Source organism: Camelus ferus, chromosome 7 (genome assembly GCF_009834535.1).
Source record: "Camelus ferus isolate YT-003-E chromosome 7, BCGSAC_Cfer_1.0, whole genome shotgun sequence".
Classification (NCBI taxonomy): domain Eukaryota; kingdom Metazoa; phylum Chordata; class Mammalia; order Artiodactyla; family Camelidae; genus Camelus; species Camelus ferus.
Window position 1 is genome coordinate 60,181,560 of NC_045702.1, and position 22,802 is coordinate 60,204,361.

A 22,802-nucleotide genomic window follows, 5' to 3' on the forward strand; every position below is an offset into this window, starting at 1 on the left:
TCACCAAACGTTTAAGGAGGAAATAATATCTGTTGTTAAAAAACCTCTTCCAGCAGATAGAAGGGAATATTTTCTAATTCATTTCCCAAAAACCAAAACCAGATCAAGTCATTTGAAAAAAGAAAACAGGTTAATAACTCTCATGAACATAAATGCAAAGATCACCAATAAAATATTACCAAATTGGATTCCTGTATAAAAAGAACTATATATCATAGCCAAGTGAGATACACTCCAGCTATGTGAAGTTGATGTAACAATTGAAAATCAATCGATGTAGTCCCCCGTACCAATAAGCTAAAGAAAGATTGTGCTATCATATTAATTGATTAAAAGAGAACAAAGTTGAGGGACTTATACTACTTGATTTAAAAACTCTAAAGACTCTAAATCTACAGTAAATAAGATAGTGTAGTATTGGTAAAAGCAAATGTATCAAAGGATCAGAAGAGAGAGCCCCCCAAAACAGTACCAAACAAATACAGTTAACTGATTTTTGACAAATGTGCGAAAGCAATTTCATGGAGAAAGAATAGTTCTTTCAACAAGTCATGCTGGAATAATTAGACATTGATATGCAAAAAAAGAAAAAAATAACTAAGACAGATTTTACATCTTACACAAAAATTAATTCAAAGTAGATCATAGAACTAAATGTAAAACACAAAACTATAAACCATCTAAAGGAAAACAGAAGAAAATCTATGTGGCCTCAGTTTGATGATGAGTTTTTAAATATACCAAAAGTATAATCCATGACGGAAAAAAATTGAAAAGTGGGACTTTGTTAGAATTAAAACTTCAGCTCTATGCAAGACATTGATAAAAGAATGAAAAGACAAGTCACAGACTGGGCGAATATGTTTGCCAAACACACATTTGTTAAAGGACTTGTATTCAAAATACCCTTAAAACTCAAAAATTAGAAAAAAAAAAAACACATTCAAAATGGGCAAAAGATCTGAAGAGACACTTCACCAAAGAAGATACACAAATGATAAACAAGTGTATGAAAAAGTGCTTGACATGATTTGTCATTAGGGAAATGTAGTTTAAAACAACAAGATACCACTATATACCCATTTGAATGGCTAAAATCCAGAACACTGACAATACTACATGCTGGCCACGATGTGGAGCAACAGGAACTCTCATGGTACAGCCACTTGGGAAGACAGATGGCAATTTCTTACAAAGATAAACTTAATCTTTCCATATGGTCCAGCTGGTGCAGCAATCATGCTTCTAGGTATTAAATCAATTGATTTAGAATCTATGTTTACACACAAACCTGCTTGTGAATGTTTACAGCAGCTTTACTGATGGTTGCCAAAAACTGGAAGCAGCCAAAATGTTCTTCAGTAGATGAACAGATAAACAAACTGCGATGCATTCATAAGATGAAATACTACTCAGCAATAAAAAGAAATGAGCTCTTAAGACATGAATGAAAAGACATGGATGACTCAAATGCGTATCACTAAGAGAAATACGTCAGTTTGTAAAGTCAGCATACTATTTTATTCTATTTATATGACATCTGGAAAAGGTGAAACTTTAGAAACATTAAACAGATCAGTGATGGCCAGAGATTTTGGGGGTTGAGGGCAGGGAGAGATGAGTAAGTGAGGCACAGGATATTTTAGGGCAGTGAAACTACTTTGTATGGTACTGTAATGGCAGACCTGTGACACGATGCATTTCTCAAAGACCACAGAACTTTACAGCACAAAGTGTGAATCTCAAGTATGCAAATTTTAAAAATTTAGAAGGTCAGGGGAATCCCAGGATGGAATGCAGAGTATGACAGCGGAATTAATTGTATTACTAATGTATTGAAACCATCTCACTGAAGAGGGTCGGGGAAAAGGCCTGACCTAAGTGACTTTGGAAATAAAGAGCGTCTGTAAGACTAATGGCGAAAGAAACGGTACGTAAGAACTACACTCTAGTTGATAAAGGTTTCCACTCTGAAACCACTATACACATATTATGGAATTAAGCAACTGAGTAAATGGATGACAGACAGTGGGAGCCAGATTTCTCACTGCTGGAGGGAGGAGATACAGATAAGCAAGGGAAGAAAATTAGGATTAGAGTTAGAGACATAAATACAAACTTATAATTAGTGTACCACAGGTACAGATGGATACATATGGAAATACTCATATATATGTGAATATATATACAGTTTGAAAAGTTGGCAGCAAATTTTACCTAAAATCTAGCAAACATAAAATACTTGGAATGCCTATTTGATACTTCTCTTATAATGTTCCTATTTTCCTCACAGACCTAGATGTGATTTTTTTTTTATCCTTTAGTTAAAATATGATGTGAGGAAATTGGTCTTGATTCACCGTAAGATTTTGTTTACCTTGGAAAAGAAGACTGCTGCTTTAAAAGAAAATCTTTTCAAAGCTTTCGTTTTCTCTTTCATCCCCCAAAGAGAAAGAAAATCACTATATTCATTCCAAATATGCTACTGGGAAGATGCTGTAATTAAACCTAATTTATCAGAAACAACCCATAACAAGGAAAACATCTGACTCTCTGGAAAGTTTTATAAAACCTTATATACTTAAAGAAAAATCTCCAGAACTTAATCCATTTTCCCTTTTTCATTTTTTTGTTTTTTGTTTTTTGTGGGGGTTTTTTTTGTCTTCTTTGCCAGAAAAGAAAGCACTGGGAGTTGACATTTCCCTTATAAATAAAGGAGCCAAAGTTTCTGTAAAGCAAGGCTGCAATTTCTCACAGCTAAGAGGTGTAGAGGCCAATACAGAATCCAGGTCTTCTAATCCTCTGTGCTGCCTGACTACATAGTGCCACAAGCCATATATTCCAAAATCGTTTGCACTTCCAGAGTAATTCCCTGACAATAGTAAGTCCTTATTTGTACCAGTTAGGTATCCTTTCAATGGCAAATAACAAAGCCGACTAACAAAATCTTAAATAGATAGGGTTTGGAGGCAGAGGTGGTTTTTGCTTTGTTTTGCTTTTCCATAACCCACACCCTAGAAATAGAGTCCAGGACGTGAGTGTTGATCCAATCTTGTCATTGTTCTACTCTCTCTACCATTCCCGGCAAGTTGACTTTCTGTTCTTATTTTCCTCACTCCATGGTTTAAGATGACTCTCACAGCACCAGACATCCTGTCTGTTAGATTAAAAGAAGGAATCACAGGGACTGGTAAGCTACCTTTTCATCTCTGTTGTTTTTATTAGGGAATAAAGACTTTCTCATAAGCCTCCAGCTTATCCCTTGTTGGTCAGATCTCAGTCACCCTTAGTTACAAACGAGGATGGGAAATTCAGTATGTGATAAAGGGACATAAGATCATCATGATTTGCTTAGACTTGGGCTAAAAACATCATGACACTGAACTAAACTATAGTTCTGTAAGCAAGGGAGAATGGAGAAAATGCCATTGGATTGGCCAAAACAACCTGAAGGGTATGTCAGAAGACTTTTGAGAATCCTTAAATGATAACACATCGTTGGAGGTTGAAGGAACAACAACAACAAAAAAAAATGATGATTACAATTAGCTACATGAACAGATAAGAAAAAAAAAGGGACTATTTCTCACTTTCAGAAGCTCAAGAAATCCCATTGGATAAAAGCAAAATTCCTTATAACAACAAAAATCAACTAAATTAATAATCCACATAACAATAGCATTGATAGGGACACAAATAATTATTTGCTGATCCTTAATAGACATTTGCCATAACATATTTAAATGCTGAATGGATTCATTTCAACAAGTGGGCTTATGAACAATATTACAATATCAAGAATGGGGCTTTGAAAATTCTAATGTGCTTACAAACCACATGGAAATATTGTTAAAATGTAGAGCCTAATTCAGTAGGTCTGGGTAGGGCCTGAGACCAGATTTACGACAATTTCCCAGATGATGCTAATGCTCCTGGTCCAGGGGCCATATTTTGAATAGCAAGGATCTAGAAAACAATTTGTATCTTTTAAATTATTTCAGCATGATTAATATGAAGTTTACTTTTGGTTGAGATTTTTGCAAATAATCATTCTTGCTTTTGGTGAGAATGCTTTTGTGAGGAAAACATTCCCCAGAATGTTAATAAAGTCCATTTTGAACCATTAATTATTACAAACATCACATTTGCTTCTTTCACATACTTCAGTCTCAATCAAGTACTAGTCACAAGTGATTTTTCCTCTTAATATTATTGGGAAAAAGACATTTTTATTATAACCCCAAATGCCTTCTGAGAATAGAGAATCCTTCTAATGGACTTAGAAAGCCCCTTTGTTCTGTGAGCACTTTGATAGGTCTGGCTTTAAGATTTTAGCCAGAAGCCCTCTAGAAGTAAACCAATTACTTAATGCTTCTGGGTCTACTACCTTTAGCACACCTTCCAGATAAAGTATGAAATTAGGGACAAGTCAATTGTGTGCAGCTGCTTGAAAATGACCTTATAGTCACCTGCTAGGCAGGACCAAGGTTGGGGAGAGGAGATCACAGTAAGACACAAAAATGGATCAAGGTCTATTAGAAAGGCATCAAAGGTCATGCAGAGCATGCAGGCTGAGGCAGTGACCTAACATTTACCCTCCAAGAGTGTGAAGGGGAGACAGGAAGCCTTCCTTTCATAACAATGGTACAAACACTGCATCTTTCCTTATCTTTGAGCAACAAAATTCCCTAACATGGCACACATTTTGTTAAGGTTCTCTTAATGTTTGATGATGACTGAGAAGTCACATGTGTTTAGGTACATTCTAGGTTCTGTGTTTTTTCATGGGTAGTATCTACATTAATATGTGCTGAAAGCAATAATCACATTTAACAACTATGGACCCTGAAATGCATAACATCTAAAAGCTAGAATTAATTAATCTCCCTGGTTTTCTGTCTGTGCTATGACTGAATATTTGTGTCCCCCCCAAATACATATGGTGATGTTCTAACCACCAATGTGATGATGTTTGGAGATGGGACTTTTGGGAGGAAATTAGGGTTAGATTAGGTCATGAGGGTGGGGCCTTCATGACGGGAACTAATGGCTCTGTAAGAAGAGGAAGATCTCCCCTCTACCCACCCTGGCCCTAATGTCTCTCTCTCTCTGCCTCTCTCTATATCTATCTTTTCTCTCTTTCTCCCTTAAGATTTCTCTGGAAAACCTTTAAGAAATATTGTAAGTATATCAATGGTCATTTCTTCACACTAGATTCCCCTCTAGCTGGTTTAAGCAAAAGGGTTTTTTTTTTTTTAATGGCGCATTAAAAGGCTTACAAATTAATTAAGAAATAAACAGTCTTTAGGTTGAGCATCCAGGAGAAACTTCCAAAACCACACCAGGCAACTGGGCTTGCCTGGAAGCCTTACGAAGTCTTATCATGGCTGCTGACTACGCACCCAGACAGGGCTACAGTTTCATCTTGTGCCTCTCTCCCCACTTCCCTCTGTTCTGGATTTAAGTTCGTCACGAGTACATCTCTTTGGCACAACCTGAAACACATCTAGAACTCTAGATGCATTGGAGTCTGAAAAGTCTTACTTTTAGCTCTCCAGCCTCTACAATTTAGGAAAGAGTTTGGAAAGATGATTGAATAGTAAAACCATAGTATCAGCCACAATAAGGACAACAGAATAGGAAAAAGTTTCAAACTTGCTCAAATCACCTTATGGTCCTTCATGGAATGTCACCCAAATGACACACTAATTCACACATTTGTCTGGGTCCTATTCCTTCTGGACAGGCTTAGTTTTTCACCATCCGTTTTCATCTATGTAACACACCTGTCTCACAAGCCTCCTCAGACCCACATGGCCTCACCTGTCCCGACCCAAGCACTGCTTGCCCTGATTCCTGACTAAGAGCAGGCCAGCAGGGGTTGACTGGCTCATGCTGTTCCAACGATTATAAAACCTTGAGGACTCATCATTTGACACTGGTTATCTCAGCTTCCACTGGAAATCCTGGGCAGAAAAGGCTAGGCTTTGACATGGCTTCCATCACTTCCACCACGGCAGGAACCGCAGCAGCTCCAGTGACGAAGTCCGATCTCACCAGTTGCCTGGAGGAAAGATGGGAAAGTTAACGCTCAGGCAAACCAGAGATGAGAAATAGGAGACAGAAAGAAGTCAGGAGACAGACTGTTCACCATTCTTTCCACCAGAGGACTGTTCTGAGATGCTGTGAATTCAGGAGGTCTCTCTGGAGATGTTCTGCAACCATTTGAATTTCCTATAGCCGAATCTCCATAACATGATTTTTTATTTGTTTCTAGCCTTCCTTCCTTTTTTCCTTACTGTTGCTTCTCCAGGAATGTACTCCACAAGAAAACGTGTGCTCATAAGATTAACCTCAGACTCTTTTCTCAGGAACCCAGGCTAAGATAACACCTTTGCATACAGCATTCCCTTCATATAGAAAGACATTTTCTTTTTACCAATCAGATCCAACTTCTCAAAATCTGGCTCAAAATATCCCCTCCAGAGAAACCCATACTTCACTAATCAGTTTATTACTTGTTATTCAACTTCATTTAATCTTGATTTTTTCCCGTTTTCTATAATTATATTAATTTGTGCTTTTCTTTATTTCTTTTGTGTATACTGTCACCAGCAAAACTCACTGGGATCCCCAGAAAATAATAATAAGATGGAATTTAGGTGATAAGATCTAACTTCCTCTTTTGTGCTCCGTCTAGTTTAACTTGCTCATAGTGGGCTGCTGCAAAGGCCCCTCACCTGGTGCTTCAGATCAAATTTCCTCGTGAGGAATGCCGACACCTCAGCTCCAGGCCATGTGAAAAAGCGCCACTCACACAGGTAATTCAAGACGGCAGCAGCGGGCCATGTTCAGGGACTGCTGCTCCTGACACTGCCTGCGGGAACTCGGCCCCCTCCCGGTTGGTGAGATCCACGCAGGGCAGGCCCGCCCACGGCCTGCTGCAAGAGCAGGGGACTCTACAGCACACGTTTGCACTCCTTGATCAAAGAGTGAAGCTTTCCTTTGCTCCTGAGCCAAACTGGGTCTTGTTCTGTTGGCTTGAATGACACCAGGCAGGAGGGCACCTGTTGAAGACCAACTCCAGAGGGTCAATAAGAATATTAGGTATAATTTTCTCCCTCTATTAAGCTGTTAAGAGTATGGACTATTGCTTTTTTAAGAGAACATTTTTTCTTAGTCACACTCAATGCAAGGATTCTGCAACAACTGAGTGTGTCCCATGTAAACATGGTGGTGGAGAGGAGGTGTCTGTCCACTTTCTGGCCTTTTCCTTTCTCCATCAGCATTTCTTCCAAGCCCATTTTGTCTTCCTGAGGCAGCCCCAGGCTTTCCAGGGCCAATCTGCTGCACCTCCCTCTCTGGGTCCTACACTACAATCCTAATTATCTTCCTCCTTGCATGCAGTTCTCTGTCCACTGCTCAGCCTCAGAAAAACAACCTGGTCCAGGTCCCTTTCTTGACTACTTGGCTGTTAAACAATTTACAGCAAGTGATTAATGACTAAAGAGAGGACACCTTGGGTGTATTCATATAGTTAAGGATATCCTGTAAACAGCTTCTTAAGTCAATGTGGACTTTACTCTACAAATGGAATTTAGACCCTACAGTAGCTTAATGGAGGAAAATGTTCTGAGAAAGATGGTTTAAATTAGTGATTGCAGTGTTGAATTGCAGCATTCTAGAACTCCAGTATATCATGCTACTGATTGTTAAGCACCAAAGAACCAATCTTTTTGTTGGTGTGATACTATTATTTCAGTATTTTAAAAGCCTGAAATCTAAATTATTAATGTCCTGGGAAATAACCAGAGAGTTAAACCCAGCATTGAAAGGAAGACTTTATGATTTCTCAAGGCTAGTGAGTGAAAAAGACTGGAACTCTTAACACAGATTTTCCCAGATCAAATTCTCTCTAGCTCTACTTCTTGAAAGAAGTATTTTTTTTTTCTTTTTAGCATTAACCTGAATATATAAAGGAGGGGAGCTTCCCTAAAAGAGAATTATAAAGAACAAAGATTAAGTCTTATCCTCAAGATATCTGCACTTCGAATGCTGTCAGGTTGATAGCAAAAACAATCAGTGTTCAGTGGTGGAAACTCCTTATCTGTCTGATTGATTTGTTTTGTTTGTTTGAACAAAGGCTGTTTCATAGCATAAACTAAGAACCAGGCATCTTCCAAACTGACTGCTGGGCCTTAGTAACAAAAACTACCGCGCACTGTCCGTAAAAATATTAAAATCTTTAATAAAAATAAAAATTTCTCAAAGATTATGTTATCACAGAGATAAGGTTATTTGTAGACAAAAGATACAGAGAAAATATTTGAATTTAGTTTATATTTATCTCTTCACTATTCCTTACAACTAGTATAAAATATGAAAATGCTTTTCTAACAGCTGGAAAAATTTGCCCCCAAACTAGGTTCACTATCAAAGATGACACCATTGATAACATATGGTTCTTAAGATCAGACCTCCAAAAAAATCAAAGAATTTCATTCATTTTCAAATTTCAGGATTTATTTTCTTCACTTTATGTTGTGCTTATTTTATATAACTATTTTTATTGCCTTTCTCTCGCTATTAATTCAAATTAGAATGATAATGTGTTTAACATTGATATTTTTGAAATTTAACCTTCATTAAATGTCATAGAATATGTTTTATACATTTCATAGGTGAAATGTACCAAATAGTGAGTTTCAATGATGTTTCAAATTTTTCTGAATTATGAACACTTTTTTAAAATAAACGACAGGTACTAATACCAGGATATCAATACACTATTAAATAAATACAAAAATACCAATATGTCATTCAGCTCCAATAGTGTCATCATGACTTTCTGGAGCTCTTATTAATAATGCAATATAAATGACCAGAAGCTTTAGTTGGCTGAAAATGCAAATGAATGTTCAGTGTATTTTTTCTTATACTTCCCTCCTCAGTGCCTTTCTCTTCTCTGATCAACTGAATTTTTCTTCTTCCCTGCAACCTGGGAAATGGGAAAAAAACTATTTCTTGAGCATCATCTGTGTACCTATCACTGTGTTACAATACTTCACATAATCGTCTCATCTTAGTTGTCACAATTACTAGTGTGGTCCTTGTCAAAACCCCCATGTTACAGTCGAGGAAGTGGATGGTAAGAGGAGAGGCTGAAGAGCACATGAGCTACCATATTGCTGGGAGTTGTCTGGCTCCTCTGTGCCAAGCCCAGGGTCCTCTTCTGCTTCACTACGTTCGGGCTCTGTCTTCTCTTTGTGCAGCAAGTCTGCAGAAACTGCTTTGTTTGCACACTTACACAAGGTACTTTTTTTTAAGATCTTGAAGTATTTTTCCGATAATTAAGTAGTATTTTATCTTCAACTAAATTAGAGGTAAGAATAGATGACCTTTATAATCTTCTAATTCCCCAAGGGGGTCTACAGAATAACAAAGAGGGCAAATGCTTAAAACAGCTAAAGGAATGTGGTAAAACAGCCCTGAAAATATTCTGGGAAGCCCTTCACGAGGAAAACAGAAACTTGAAGACATAATGAACACAGGAAGCTTTCTCCTAAACCAAAAATACAAACTAAGCATCTTATTTGCTCTTTGGTATTGAAACATGCAGACATTTTCTGAATATTTATTCTCTTTCAGTGACTGGGAGTAATGATTTCTTCCATTTGTGAAGCACTGACTGTTTGCTAAGCACTTCACATTTGTCAGCAGTTTACTGAACACTGTGAACTCAGCAGGGTTCACTCCATAGAGTTTTATTTTTCTTCAATCACTGCTTTAAAACATGCTTGATCGAATCTCCCCTTCCCATGACTTTATGGCATCACCAGCAGATGCCAGTTTTCTGACCTTTTCAGGTTGTAAAGATACACTCCAGTACCTTCCACTTCCATTCTTCATCCAGTTTAAATGTCCATCTCCTTCCCAAGACATGGGGACAGCCCTGAGGCATGGATGTGTGCAAGGAGAGGAGGCGTCCCTTGATGCTTCACCCCCTTCTCCAACCTCCCACATCTTCTGAGTGATAAATGGGGCAGCAGAATGAATTTGCCTCTTAATAAATCCCAGTTATGGTGCAGCCATTATGGAAAACAGTATGGAGATTCCTTAAAAAAACTAAAAATAGACTTACCTTATGATCCAGCAATCCCACTCCTGGGCATATATCCAGAGGGAAACTCTAATTCGAAAAGATAACATGCACCCCAATGTTAATAGCAGCACTATTTACAATAGCCAAGACATGGAGGCAACCTAAGTATGTCCATCAACAGATGACTAGATAAAGAAGTTGTGGTATATTTATTAGAATGGAATAATACTCAGCCATAAAAACATAATAAAATAACACCATTTGCAGCAACATGGATGGAACTAGAGATCGTCATTCTAAGGTAAGTAAGAAAGAGAAAGAAAAATACCATATGGTACTACTAATATGTGGAATCTAAAAAAAAAGGTCACTATGAACTCACCTACAAAACAGAAACAGATTTGCAGACATAGTAAACAATCTTACTGGGGAAAGGGGGTGGGAGGGGATAAATTGGGAATTTGAGATTTCCAGATATTAACTACTATATACAAAATAGATAAACAACTAGTTTCTTCTGTATAGCACAAGGAACTATATTCAATATCTTACAGTAACCCATAATGAAAATGAATATACATATGTATATATATGACTGAAACATTATGCTGTACACCAGAAACTGATACATCATAAACTGACTATACTTCAATTAAAATAAATAAATAAATTTTTTAAAAAATCTCAATCATCTATTTGTCCTCTAATTATCATCTGTTTGTCCTCAACTTTGGAGACAAGTTGCCAGTTCTGAGACAATAAGAAAAGTCCCACTCAGTATGTTATCACTCATACAATGTGTATAAATACCACACAATTCTGAATGGCAGGTATTGTTATGCCTTAGGAAAGTGAAGCTCAAAAAAATAATCAACGTTATGCTGTGAGGGCAAGAGAATTTCCATCACCCCACACCATACTTGGCACATAACAGGACTCAATAAACACTTACTGAATAAATAAATAATGTGAACGAATAACCCAAGGTCATGCTTAGGAAGTGGAGAAATGTTATGCAAACCCAGTTCTTTTTGACCATCAATATCTCCCTAAATAAAGAGTCATCCTCACACCAACACTGATTACAGCCACAGCCCACTGTCACGACAGCTCCTTCAGTCTGACTCAGACATATCTCAGTGAATTATCTCATCTCTCTCCCCATATTGGAATCTAACCCCATGAGGGTTCCATCCACATATATGTGAAACCAATTAGCAGGTCCTAGCACAGAATGAGCCTGTCCTGCCTGGGCTTGGCTTTCTATATTTTGCAGTTGCATATGGTTGGTGAAATCACTCCATGGCAGAATCTTTAACTTTCACACAGATCTCTCTCCCCTGAGCATTTCTATTTTCAGTTGCTTAATAACCAGTAAGGATCTGTGTGATGTTTATCATTTCTTAATTACTGTTGGTTCTCAACTTCAGTGCTATAGAAGCTGGTGAGTTACTTACAGGGACTTTAAACTCAAAAAGTATTGGATGGGTGGATAAGTGAATGGTTAGATGGATAGATAGATGGATGAATTGGGTGCATGCCTATATTTCAGGTAGTTGACATCATATAAACATGCTTGGTTAACCTTAATTCTATAAACCAAAAAAAGCAGTTGAACCTTAGAAACTTAGAGAACTATGCAGTTTTCAAATGAGAAGCTATATCCTATACAAATATAGGGAACATATGAAAAACTCACTTAAAATTTATTTAAATTTTGATATTTGACTCTTACAGGTATTATTATAGAGAACGAAATATTTTTAAATATTTGTTTATAGAGCTGAGCATGGAGACACAGGATTTAGGAACACTCCGGGGAAGAGTACTTCTGAGAGGGGGTAAACATTTTCTCACCACTTTGCCTGCACTGGTTGAATTTCAAGTAATCTCTGTGTTCCTTACCTAAGCTACAACAGAGGGCTAACTTGGGAGGGCAGCAGCCCACGCTTTGCCTATACCTGCATGAAACAGGCAAGGCTGGCAGTTATTCTCCTTGGGTGTTGCCTCCAGGGTTCGTGGCCTAAGGCTCTGAGATGCAAAACAGATGAAAGTAGAAGGAACATATTTACATTTGGCTTTGGATAGTGTGATTATAGTTGTCCAAAGATAAACAATGGTCCCTAGTAATCATTTAAAGACTAACCAAGGGGTTGAGAGGTGCAGGGAAACAGTTTATAGGCATGGTTTGGAAGGCTAGGAGCAAGGAGGGATGGTGGCAACCCAGCACCACACAATGTCCCCTTCTGAGGGGGCAGTGAGGCCTTGGTGTCTATTCTTGGCATTGATCTGACTCTCTCATAAGTTTCTGGCAACCTCCCAGACAGAACAGTGTATTCCCTGCTGAGTGTATACAGGGCTTCAAAGACATGTTTGTGTGTGCAGCCCAGTAGGCAGGGTCTGGCTTAGTCACTCCTTGTCAACTACTGCCTCTCTGGAGTGTCAAGAGGATGTCTCTGGACCCGCTGTGAGCGTCCTCACGAGACAGGCTGGCCCCTGGCTCCAGGCTGGGCACCGTAGCTGGTGTTTCTGGGATGCCCATATGATAGGTGCAGAGATCAATTTTTTGGGAACCTGAACTGTTCCTGCAGACCATGGTCCAAAAAACATTCTGTTGAAAGGAGTAAATATAGACTGAGTTTCAGCTCACCTCCTATTATGGGCACAAAGTCCTCCTTTGGATGCTTGCACCTGTTTTCCAGGGTTGGAGCTTCTGGCTCGGCATGATTACTCATCCTGTGGGAGCTAAGATAACACAGATCAGCTCCAGACCTGGTACTGCCAGTCTGAAGGGACTGACTCACTCCCTGCTCCTCACACGGCCTTTTCAGAAGAGTGAAATCTGAGCAGAGGAGGGATTAGTCAGCCTGACCTAAGGGAGTTTCTGGAGGTTCCAGCAAACAGAAAAGGGGTTATCAGAATGACCTTCAGCTCCTCGGGCCCATGGGCAGGCAATCTAGGTTCACTTGTCTTGGACTCTTAATAGCAAACTGCAGCCAAATATTGTGGAGTAACTTAGGGACAAACTATTGCAGATAATGAAATTTCATCAATACAGATCTATTCTTATAGACAAGATAGGTCCATAAAAAATGGGGGCTACCATAGAACTTTCTGAAATGGAACTGTTGCAATTTATTCATCTTGGAATATGTCTATTACTTTCTCTAACCACTCCTAACACACCTTTCCTAGTAGGGCCTTGCATTGTAGTCCAGTGAATGCACAGTCTTACTACACACTCCTTTCCCCCTCCGCCCCCAGTAACTCTTTCCTAAGTGTCATAGCTCTGCTGGACTTCTCCATCCTGCTCTTTTATTAGCCCTTCAAATTAAACATGTTCAAAAGTATTCTTGTCCTAAGAAACAGTATAGCATAGTGGTTTAAAAGGCAAACAAAATAAAACACATAGACACCTGGATGGAACTGATTGAGCTTGAATCCTGCCTTTACCTCTTAATTAGCTGTGTGATCTTGGGAAACTGCATAACCTCTCTGTACTGCAGTTTAATTGTCTGTAAAATAAACATAGCAGTGCTTTCCTCACAGGGTTGTAGTGAGAATTAAATGAGTTAAAACATGTAAAATGATTAGTTCCATCATATTTGCCATATTAGACTTGTCATAAATAATAGTTAAAAGAATAAATCAAGTAATACAATATATGAAATACAGAATTTGTGAAGCCCAGAGTTGAGCAGAGATTTTGATAGTAATTAGGTGACCTTGGTCAAGTCACATAAATTTTCTGATCCTCATTTTCTCTCGTATAAAATAGGGGTGCTGTTAATAGCTAACAAATGTTGACTGCTATGTGTTAGGGATTATTGTAGCACTTTAGAAGCATTGTAAGTAACTAGACAAAGATTTAATAATCATTTCAGAATAATCACCGATGATAGATGATGTAACATTCTCCTATTCACTCATTCAATAGTCATGTAACTCCTCCTAAATTCTAAGAGTTGAGATTCAAAGGGAACAAATTGCAAAATATTAAACAGCCAGCCCACCAAAGAAGAGAAACAAATAGCCAATAAGCACACAAAAAAGCTGTTTAACATGATTAGCTCTCAGAAATGTGAATTAAAACTAAAAAGACATATCACTGCACACCCATCAAAATCAGCTAAAATTTAAAAGGCTGACATCACCAAGTGTTGACAAGAATGTGCATCAACCAGAACTCTCATATATTGCTGATAGGAGTGAAAAAATGTCCATTACTTTGGAAAACTGTTTGGTACCTTCTTAAAAAGTTAAATATATGCCCACAGACTGAGCTTTCATTTCCATGCCTAGATATTTACCCCAGAAAAATGGAAACCTCCATAAAAAGACTTAAGCAAGAATGCTTACAGCAAGTTTGCCTATTGTGTTAGTCAAGGTTCTCCAGAGACACAGAACCACTAGGTTATGTGTGTATATATACAGAGAAAGAAAGGTTTATTTTAAGGAATTGGCTCTTGTGATTCCAGGGACAGGGCAAGCTGGCAGGCTGGAGACCCAGAGAAGGGTTAGTGTTTCAGTCCCAAGTCTGAAGGCAGTCTGGGGGCAGAATTCCTTCTTCCTCTGGGGATCTCAGTTTTTTCTCATAAGGCCTTCAACTGTTTGGACAAGGCCCACCCATACAATGGAGGATAATCAGCCTCCACAACATGGACTATTACGAGTTTGAGTAAAACTCAAAGTTGATTGATTTAAATGTTAATCACTTTTAACCTCTGGTAATAGAAATAGCACAATGTGGCCTTTGGGAGGTGAGGATATACTGGCAAGAGACAGAAAGGAGCATTCTAGGGTACTAAATGTGTTCTTTATCTTGATTAGAGTGTTGATTACAGAGATATATACTTTATAAAAATTCATCCAATTACATATTTAAAGGTTTAGCATTTTGATGTATGTAATTTTTACCTTAATGTTTTGAAAAACTGAAGGGATTACAGTTCCTTCCTTTACAAATGCTACAGCCCAGCTGGGGAGACAGATAGGCAGACAGACATTTACAACATGATGTGATGAGTGAGGCACTTAACCTAATTAGTTTATTAAGGCTTTTAAAAGATGTGGGCACTGGTATTTCTTAAAGTGCCTCATGAGGTCTGGGACTTTGATTACTATTATTCACCATTGAATCCCCAGGACATGGTACGGGTTCCAGCTTAGCAAATATTTGCTGAATAAATTCTATGCTTCCTCCCACCAAAACAAAAACAAACACATAACAAACAACGACAACAAAAATTTGTCCCAGTAATTATCACCTGCTTTCTAATTCTTTCAGCTTTTTATTTACATAATTTGACCATGAGTCTGTGAGAGCCTTGAGAATAGAACCCAGAGAGGACAAAAAAATTTCACCTTGCCTTATCAACTCCAACCACTTGGCAGTGACAGTCTAGACACCATGTTGAGGAGGATTCTGAGGCTGAGACTGGGTTCAGCAGGAGAGAGTATCTTGATTGGTTAGAACTGCCTGCCACAGGTGGGAAAAGTGACATGCCACACTTTTGCTGAATCAAGAGAGCTGAAATTTAAGCACATGTCATATCTGAATAAGAAAGGCAAACTATACATATAGAGGGAGCACATGTCAAATTAGTCTGTCAGAAAAAAATATGTAAAGACAATGGAAAACCAACTCAAATATCAACACATTGTAAGAGGGCCTATCTTTATTTATTTAGATGTGTCCAGTGTATTTCCTCCTGTGGGTTGCAACACATACTGGTGGCATGTCTTTGAATAGATGTATCTCTACATTCTACTCACCTCTGTTTGCTAAATGTGTGTGTGTGTGTGAGTGTGTGTGTGTGTGTGCCTAAGTTTTCTGGAATGTGTAGGGTCTATAAGTCACTTATAGAAATCTAGAATTCAGCTGTAAAACACAAGTAGGGTAGGGCTATAATAATAGTCACCATTTCTTAAAAGTTAACCATGTGCCTGGCGTTACCAGAGATGTTCAAGAGATTTTATTTACTTTCCCATCAACTCTACAATGAAGCAATTACTACCCTTAGTTGCAAAGGGGAAAAATGTCTCAGAGGGAGTAACTGGAAGAGGGGAATTCTCATCTGGGGTGGCTGATTCTGTCTGTTAGTCTTGGGTGGCCAGCTATTCCACTAGACTGTCTCGGGAAGCAATTCTTTTATGGTTTTCTAAAAGGGAGCACCTCAAGACCTAACTGGTAGAGGTGTCAGACTGCAGCAATATAGTTACCGAAGGCAAGTTAGTGTGCCCAATGCACCATGAAGCCAAACAAACTGAAATGTCAGAGTTGGCAGCAGATAAAGGTTTATTGCAGAGCCGAGAAAGGAGGACAGGGTGGCTCACACCCAAGGAAACCTTGAACTCCCTGGAGGGTTTCAGCAAAGCATATTTAAGGCCAGGTAAGGGAGGGGGTCACAGGGTACGTGATCAGCTCATGCACAATTCTCTGATTGGCTGATGGTGAGATAATAGGGTGGTCAACTCTATCAACCCCTGGGTGCCAGAGGTCTGGGGGCCAGGTGCTCACCACCATCAAGTAGTTAATTTCTTCCCTTCGGTGGTAGTTTTTAATCATCTGGAAAACTCAGGAAATACATAGGAGATACTCTTATCCGGGTACTTCAGAGAGGAGCTACAGTAGAAGATATAAGGAAGGGGTCCAGAGGATATAAGTGAGGGGTCTGACCGTGGATGGCCCCACAGGGTCCTGCTCTGTTACAAGAGGTAGGATACTAGGTACCCTGGCTGGGTGACCAGGTCCCTTTCCTAGCATTGCCAGGTGGATGGACCTGAATCATGCAGGCCTTGTTCTGGATGTTGTTCTCATTACTTCTTTGGTCAGTTTGGCTTCTAGCTTGACCCTGATCTCTCACCTGCAATTTGTTGCCAAAAAGAAAACAACTTCTTCCATAATTGTGGCTTTCTGACTGGGAACAAAGAATCAAAGAGAGAGGAGAAAGCAGCACAAAATTTCCCAGTTTCTAGAATAAACATGTCACCTTCATGCATCCAAAGCAAAGTTGCAGAAGGCAATGGTCCCGTCAGCAGTTGACTCCCCAGGAATATACCAGCATGGCCTCTGCAGGGCTCACTCCGACAGCCTGGCCAAGAAGAGGCAAAAAAATACACTCAAGAATGAGGACAAGAGACAAGACAGGAAGGGAGGAGAAGAGAGGAAGGGAGAGAGGGAGGAAGCGAGAAAGAGGAGTAGGACAGAGAAGCGAAATCAGATGAACGGAATCACTAATGCAACTGTAGATTTCAGTGCTATCCAGAGAGAAACTAACTGCAATTTTATTTTTCTTCCAGATTATTTAAACACAGGATAGAAAACTGTGGTTTGAAGACCTCTTCCTGATTCCCAAATCTCTCTCCAATGAAGGACAGAGCAGGTTTGTTTGAAATTGTAATCAGGAGATTAATGAAAATTGCAACAGAATACCTTTTTGTCTTTCTGGTTAAACTTGAGCTTTCTGGTTTAGTTTTCTTCAGGGCTCCATTTTAGTTCCACAGCGCTGACTCACAGCAGGAGGGAAACTGTCCTACACTGCCCTCTTCAGGCCAAACGGCCAAGAGCAGAGAACCACCAACAAACCTGGCTTAAAACAGATGGCTTCAGAGAGTTTATACCACGTGAAAAATCGTGGTAGTTAAAAGCAATAAAAAAAAACCCCATGGTCCATGCCATGCATGTCTTAGAAACTCTGTATGACCTTTTCGGTATAGTCTACATAATCCCTCCCCACTCTCAACACACACACACATAGCCAACACATATACCAACTGAGCATTAATTGGGTTCAACTTCACACAAGACACGTTACACAAGACACGTTAGATGCAATCAAGCTGTTTCATTTAGTTTCCAAATCAGGTAGTTAATCACTACTACCCAAATAAATAAATTGACACTCGGGTTAAGAAAGTGACCTAAGTTCACACACATATTAAGTGGCACAATCAAGATTAAAATCCAAACTACTGAATTACAAAATTCATATCTCCACTCCCCCCAAATCCCGCCCCCCCAACCTCCATGCCACACTGTATTGCTAATATGTGGGAGCAAAGGCTTTGCAGTTTCTTTGTATCTTTATCTTAGAACCAGACAAAGGTTACTTAGAAGCAATTCACTGCTGCCTAAGCTATTCCTGATGGATCATCCTAAGAAGAGGCCTTTCATTGTCCCTCTGACTTCAGCAGCATTGGGAGTTCTGGGACCCCTGAAGGACTGTAATTATGTCTCTGTTTCTGTAAACAATTTATCACTTGAACACTGCTGCAGCAAGAATTATAAGCAGTTTTCAAACTACAATTATTGCTTCTGTTCCTTCATCCTCTTATGCCCTGAAAGAAATGTTTCTTTTTTTTTTTTCCTCATGCAATTAAAAAAATTTCTTTAGCTTTTGATGTTTAAAAAAACTGCAAGGCTATCATTCCTTTTTGCTCAAGTAAATTATTCCAATTGATTGCAGTATTTTACATGAGAAGAAAAAAGGTTAACTAATCTCACATTTAGATCTCTTTTTTCCTCAGCTAAATCTTCAGAATTGGTTTTGCTTTTGTTTTTGTTTATTTGGCATGGAAGAAGAGTTGAGGGTAAAGGTAAAGGCAACTATCTGTATTAAGCATCATGAAGATGCTCTGAAAATTAAAAAAAATACCATATAAATGTTATATACTTGTATCATAATTATTACGACTATAAAAGCTATAAGATTGGAAAAGAGTAATTATAATAATAATAATATTCCATTGGCTTCCCATCATGCTTCCCATGGTTCAAGACATTTCATCATTCAACCCCACCCAGCCCTGCCAACCCCATCCTCTACTCTCTACAGCAAATGTTCATCTTCTACTTGCATCAAGCCTGTCTGATTGGTGACGGTGAATAGTCATTGTATGTTACAGCTCTGAGCCTTCACTGAGGCTACTCACCTTAAACCCCACCCCATCCACTGCCTTACTCTTAAATTATTACCCAACCTCACCCTTCTTCAAATCACAGCTCAAGTCCACCTGCCTGACCACCAGTCCAGGTGATTTCTATCCTCCCTTAATGCTGATAGGATTTACCATCTGGACCAGCACCTGGGCTCTCACTGACGTGTCACAATCTTACATGTGTTTGTGCATTTGTCAAGATCCCTAGAGGAAAGGAACTGCACACTCAACAGGTGTGATTAAAGAGAATTTCATCAAGGACTATTTATAGAAATGTAGGGAGCAAGGAAGGATGAAGTACCTGAGACAAAGGCCACAGGAGGAAGGTCCTAGGTCTAAAGGAACAAGTGGAAGAAGCAGTTACTATAACCCAGGGAGACCAGTAGCTTAGGAGAAGGGCTAAGGAAGGAGGGAGGAATTCAGCCACAATCAAGAGGAGGCCCAGCAGGGAGGGAGCCAGGAAGTGTCCTAGTCTCTGGCTGCTCCCTCTCTTCGGGCTCCTGCTGGTTTTCCCCTTGACTGAACCCACTAAGAAGCCAGGGGAAAGCAGTTCAGCTGATGTAGCCCAGGGAAGTCATCTTGCCAGGACCCTGTGTTTTGAAAGGCAGCTAAATTTGTCTTGCTTCCTGAATTAAACTGCTCATAATCTCCATTAGTTCTCACCTCTTCTCAATCAAACACTTTCAGGTTCCCTGAAATCTGATAAGGGGCAGGGAGTAAGTGTCTTTCCTTGTAACTCCGGGCATTGTTTGGGCTTCTGGACCTTGAGAAGACCCCTGGTAACTAACTTCTTCTTTAAGATTGCCTTAAGGGCTCCATGATGATAGTTGTGTTTCATCAATTCTTCTGTGCTTGATTGAACACTAAGAATGAATCCACCAGTATCTTTAATTTAGAAAGTACAAGGTAGTATTATTATTTTATTTCCTTGGCTTGATTAGCATATATTTGCATAGTTGTTATCCAATATCATTGAGGCATACATCTACCTGAGAAAACCAATTACTAAAGAAGAAATTTTCAGCACACTTAATCCACTAAGTGTTGCTAAAGTTAAAAAAAAAAAAAGAAAAAGAAAAAGGAAAAAATAAGAAATGAAAGAAAATAATCAACTGCTTCTCGGAGGATGTTTTTGAATATTTCACACATTGCTTCTCACTGGTGACAAGTGTGACCAAACACAGGAAGAAGGCAATTTATCACTGAAATACAGGTTTTGAAAATCATTTCTAATCAACCATTTTATGGCAGACTGACAGAAAAACAGCTGTGTCAGATAGCATCTAATTTTAAAAATGCACTGTATACTTTTTATTCTTACTTCTTAGTAAAAACAAACCACCCAAAACTTTGAGCTACTAAAAAGTGAGTCTTGCAGTGACTTGGTACCAACACTCCCCTTGTTCCTTCCACATTTTGCACAGAACCACACATGTATTAGTGCTGAATAAATTCTTAAAAGTGAAAGAATAATTAAATTAAACCCTCCAGCCCTCTGTGCTCATTCATTCTGGTGTGCAGTAACCCTCGTCGCTAGGAATCTCACTGCCAATCTACACTCCTCCTGATACAGTTAACCTCTGCTTCCTCTTCCCTCAGTGAAGGTGGAAACAGCTGATCAACCCTCTCTATCCTCTTGATACATTTTCAAGTGACTCCACAGTTTTCATGAAATAGTAAAAGGAGTCATTTCATCCTTGACAAACCTGCTTAAAAAAGGGCAAAGTTTCACAAATTCATCAGTTTATCTGTTTGCTAATCCTCCACATCAATGTTGTTTCCATCCCTGTCCCTCACCTCAAAAAAGCCCAAGAAAGTCAGGGACCTGGTTTGTCTTGTTCCCGCATTGATTCCCAGTTGCCAACAAAGTGCATGGCACATACTGGGAGCTCAACAAGTACTTCCCAAAGTGAATAGAAATCTACCACGTATCACCTTCAGCTGCAGCTTCACTCTAAGAAGATATTACCCACTAGTAGGAAGCTCTCACTAAATAATAATGATTATGACCGTAACAAGGACAATCATAACAATAAAATGCTGACTAAATGTCATGCTCTGCTCTATGTGCTTTACTGTATTAACAATTTGACCCTCTGATGGCATTCCAGACACACTCTGTCCATCTATGGCACCTTGGCATAGTGACTGTTTTAAGCTGAGGAGGTTGGAGAAAACAGCAGAAGCAGGAAGGTCACTCTGACCATCCTGACCCCTTCTCCCCTGAAACAGGTCATAAAACCCTCCTGTGGGAGGTACCCTCCCTATACCTGGAGGAAAGGAGCATCCTTATCTCCTAAGACAAAAGGACACCAAGAAGAATCCTAACATTAGGCCCCACTTCCCCCTAGTTTACTACACTGACCTCATACTCCTTAACCTATCATATTTCTACCCTACTGCCCACTCCTCACCCAACCTAGCATAAAAATACTCAAGTCTGTCTCTTCAGGGTCTTCCCTGAAGGCTCCCATGTCATGTAAAACTCATTTCAAATAAATTTGTATGCTTTTCTCCTGTTGATCTGTTTGTCAGTTTAATGCTCAGACCCAGCCAGGGACCCTAAGAGGGATGAGGAAAACTTTTTCCTCTCCTGCACCTCAAAACAGTAATATAAAAGTTATATAAGGTGGGTAGCATTATTATTCCCATTTTACAAATGAGGAAACTGAGGCTGGAGCAAGCATGTCATTTTCCCTAGATAATGGGTCTAATAAGGTTGGGAATCAGGTCACAAAGCCAGATAGATACCAGAGCCAAAACTCCTAACATCTAACTGTAATGCATCTGTTTTTACTCCAAAGGAAATGACAATGAAGTCCTTCCAAATATTAGCTATAGTGTCTGTATTTCAAAGAAAATAAGTGAATAACTGAATTAAAAAAAAAAACTTTTGAAAGTGTGCAGTTTAAAACTTCAAGAGTTCTTCACAGTCAGATGAGTAACCATAATATAAGGCTCAGCTTTTTTTTTTTTTTTCCAAAATTGATAACCTACTGCAAATATTTTGTTACTTTTCTCAACCTTACAATCAGCTTTAGGCTGTTGTATTTTTTATTGGAAGTTCAGAATGGAAGTACAAAGTGACAATGTAACACTAGATGATTAAAAAACAGAAATCAAGTGTGTCTTACTCTTGAGAAGGGAGAAAACTGGACGGATGGACCTTCCCTCATACCAAGATTCTTCCTCACATGTAACCTACAGTCATTAAGTAACAAAGTTATCACGAGGATAAAATTTCCTCTATTGCTATTGCCTATGGTCGCTTGAATGGTGAGAATGAAGAGAAATTAAAAATCCAGGACAGAGAAACAAACAATCCAATCAAAAAATGGGTGGAAGACCTAAACAGACATTTCTCCAGTGAAGACATGAAGATGGCCAAGAGGCACAAGAAAAGACACTCAACATCACTAATTATTAGAGAAAAGCAAATAAAAACTACACATCAGTCAAAATGGCCGTCACTAAAAAGTCCACAAATGATAAATGCTGGAGAGGGTGTGGAGAAAAGGAAACCCTCCTACACTGTTGGGGGAATGTAATTTGGTACAGCCAATATGGAAACAATACAGAGATTCCTTAAAAGATTAAAAATAGACTTACAATATGATCCAGCAGTCTGAATCCTGGGCATATATCAGGAGAAAACTGCAATTCGAAAAAATACACACACTCCAATATTCATAGCAGCATTATTTACAACAGCCAAGACACTGAAGCAACCTAAATGTCCATCAACAGATAACTGGATAAA

At 39.0% G+C, this 22,802-nt stretch overlaps 1 protein-coding gene across 1 annotated transcript in view; it reads right to left on the reverse strand.

The window, feature by feature from the left end:
• Positions 1 to 3,196: 3,196 nt before the first annotated feature.
• The window catches only part of ASB4 (ankyrin repeat and SOCS box containing 4), a 139,313-nt gene continuing 119,707 nt past the window's right edge, over positions 3,197 to 22,802 (reverse strand). Inside the window, exons 6-13 of the mRNA XM_032483977.1 lie at positions 17,095 to 17,196; positions 15,467 to 15,632; positions 15,020 to 15,080; positions 13,556 to 13,617; positions 12,753 to 12,847; positions 10,142 to 10,189; positions 6,741 to 7,067; positions 3,197 to 6,064 (exon numbers count right to left, since the gene is read on the reverse strand). Coding sequence (XP_032339868.1) covers positions 17,137 to 17,196 — 60 coding nt within the window. The 3' untranslated portion in view covers positions 3,197 to 6,064; positions 6,741 to 7,067; positions 10,142 to 10,189; ... (3 more) ...; positions 15,467 to 15,632; positions 17,095 to 17,136. The remainder of the gene's footprint in view (positions 6,065 to 6,740; positions 7,068 to 10,141; positions 10,190 to 12,752; positions 12,848 to 13,555; positions 13,618 to 15,019; positions 15,081 to 15,466; positions 15,633 to 17,094; positions 17,197 to 22,802) is intronic.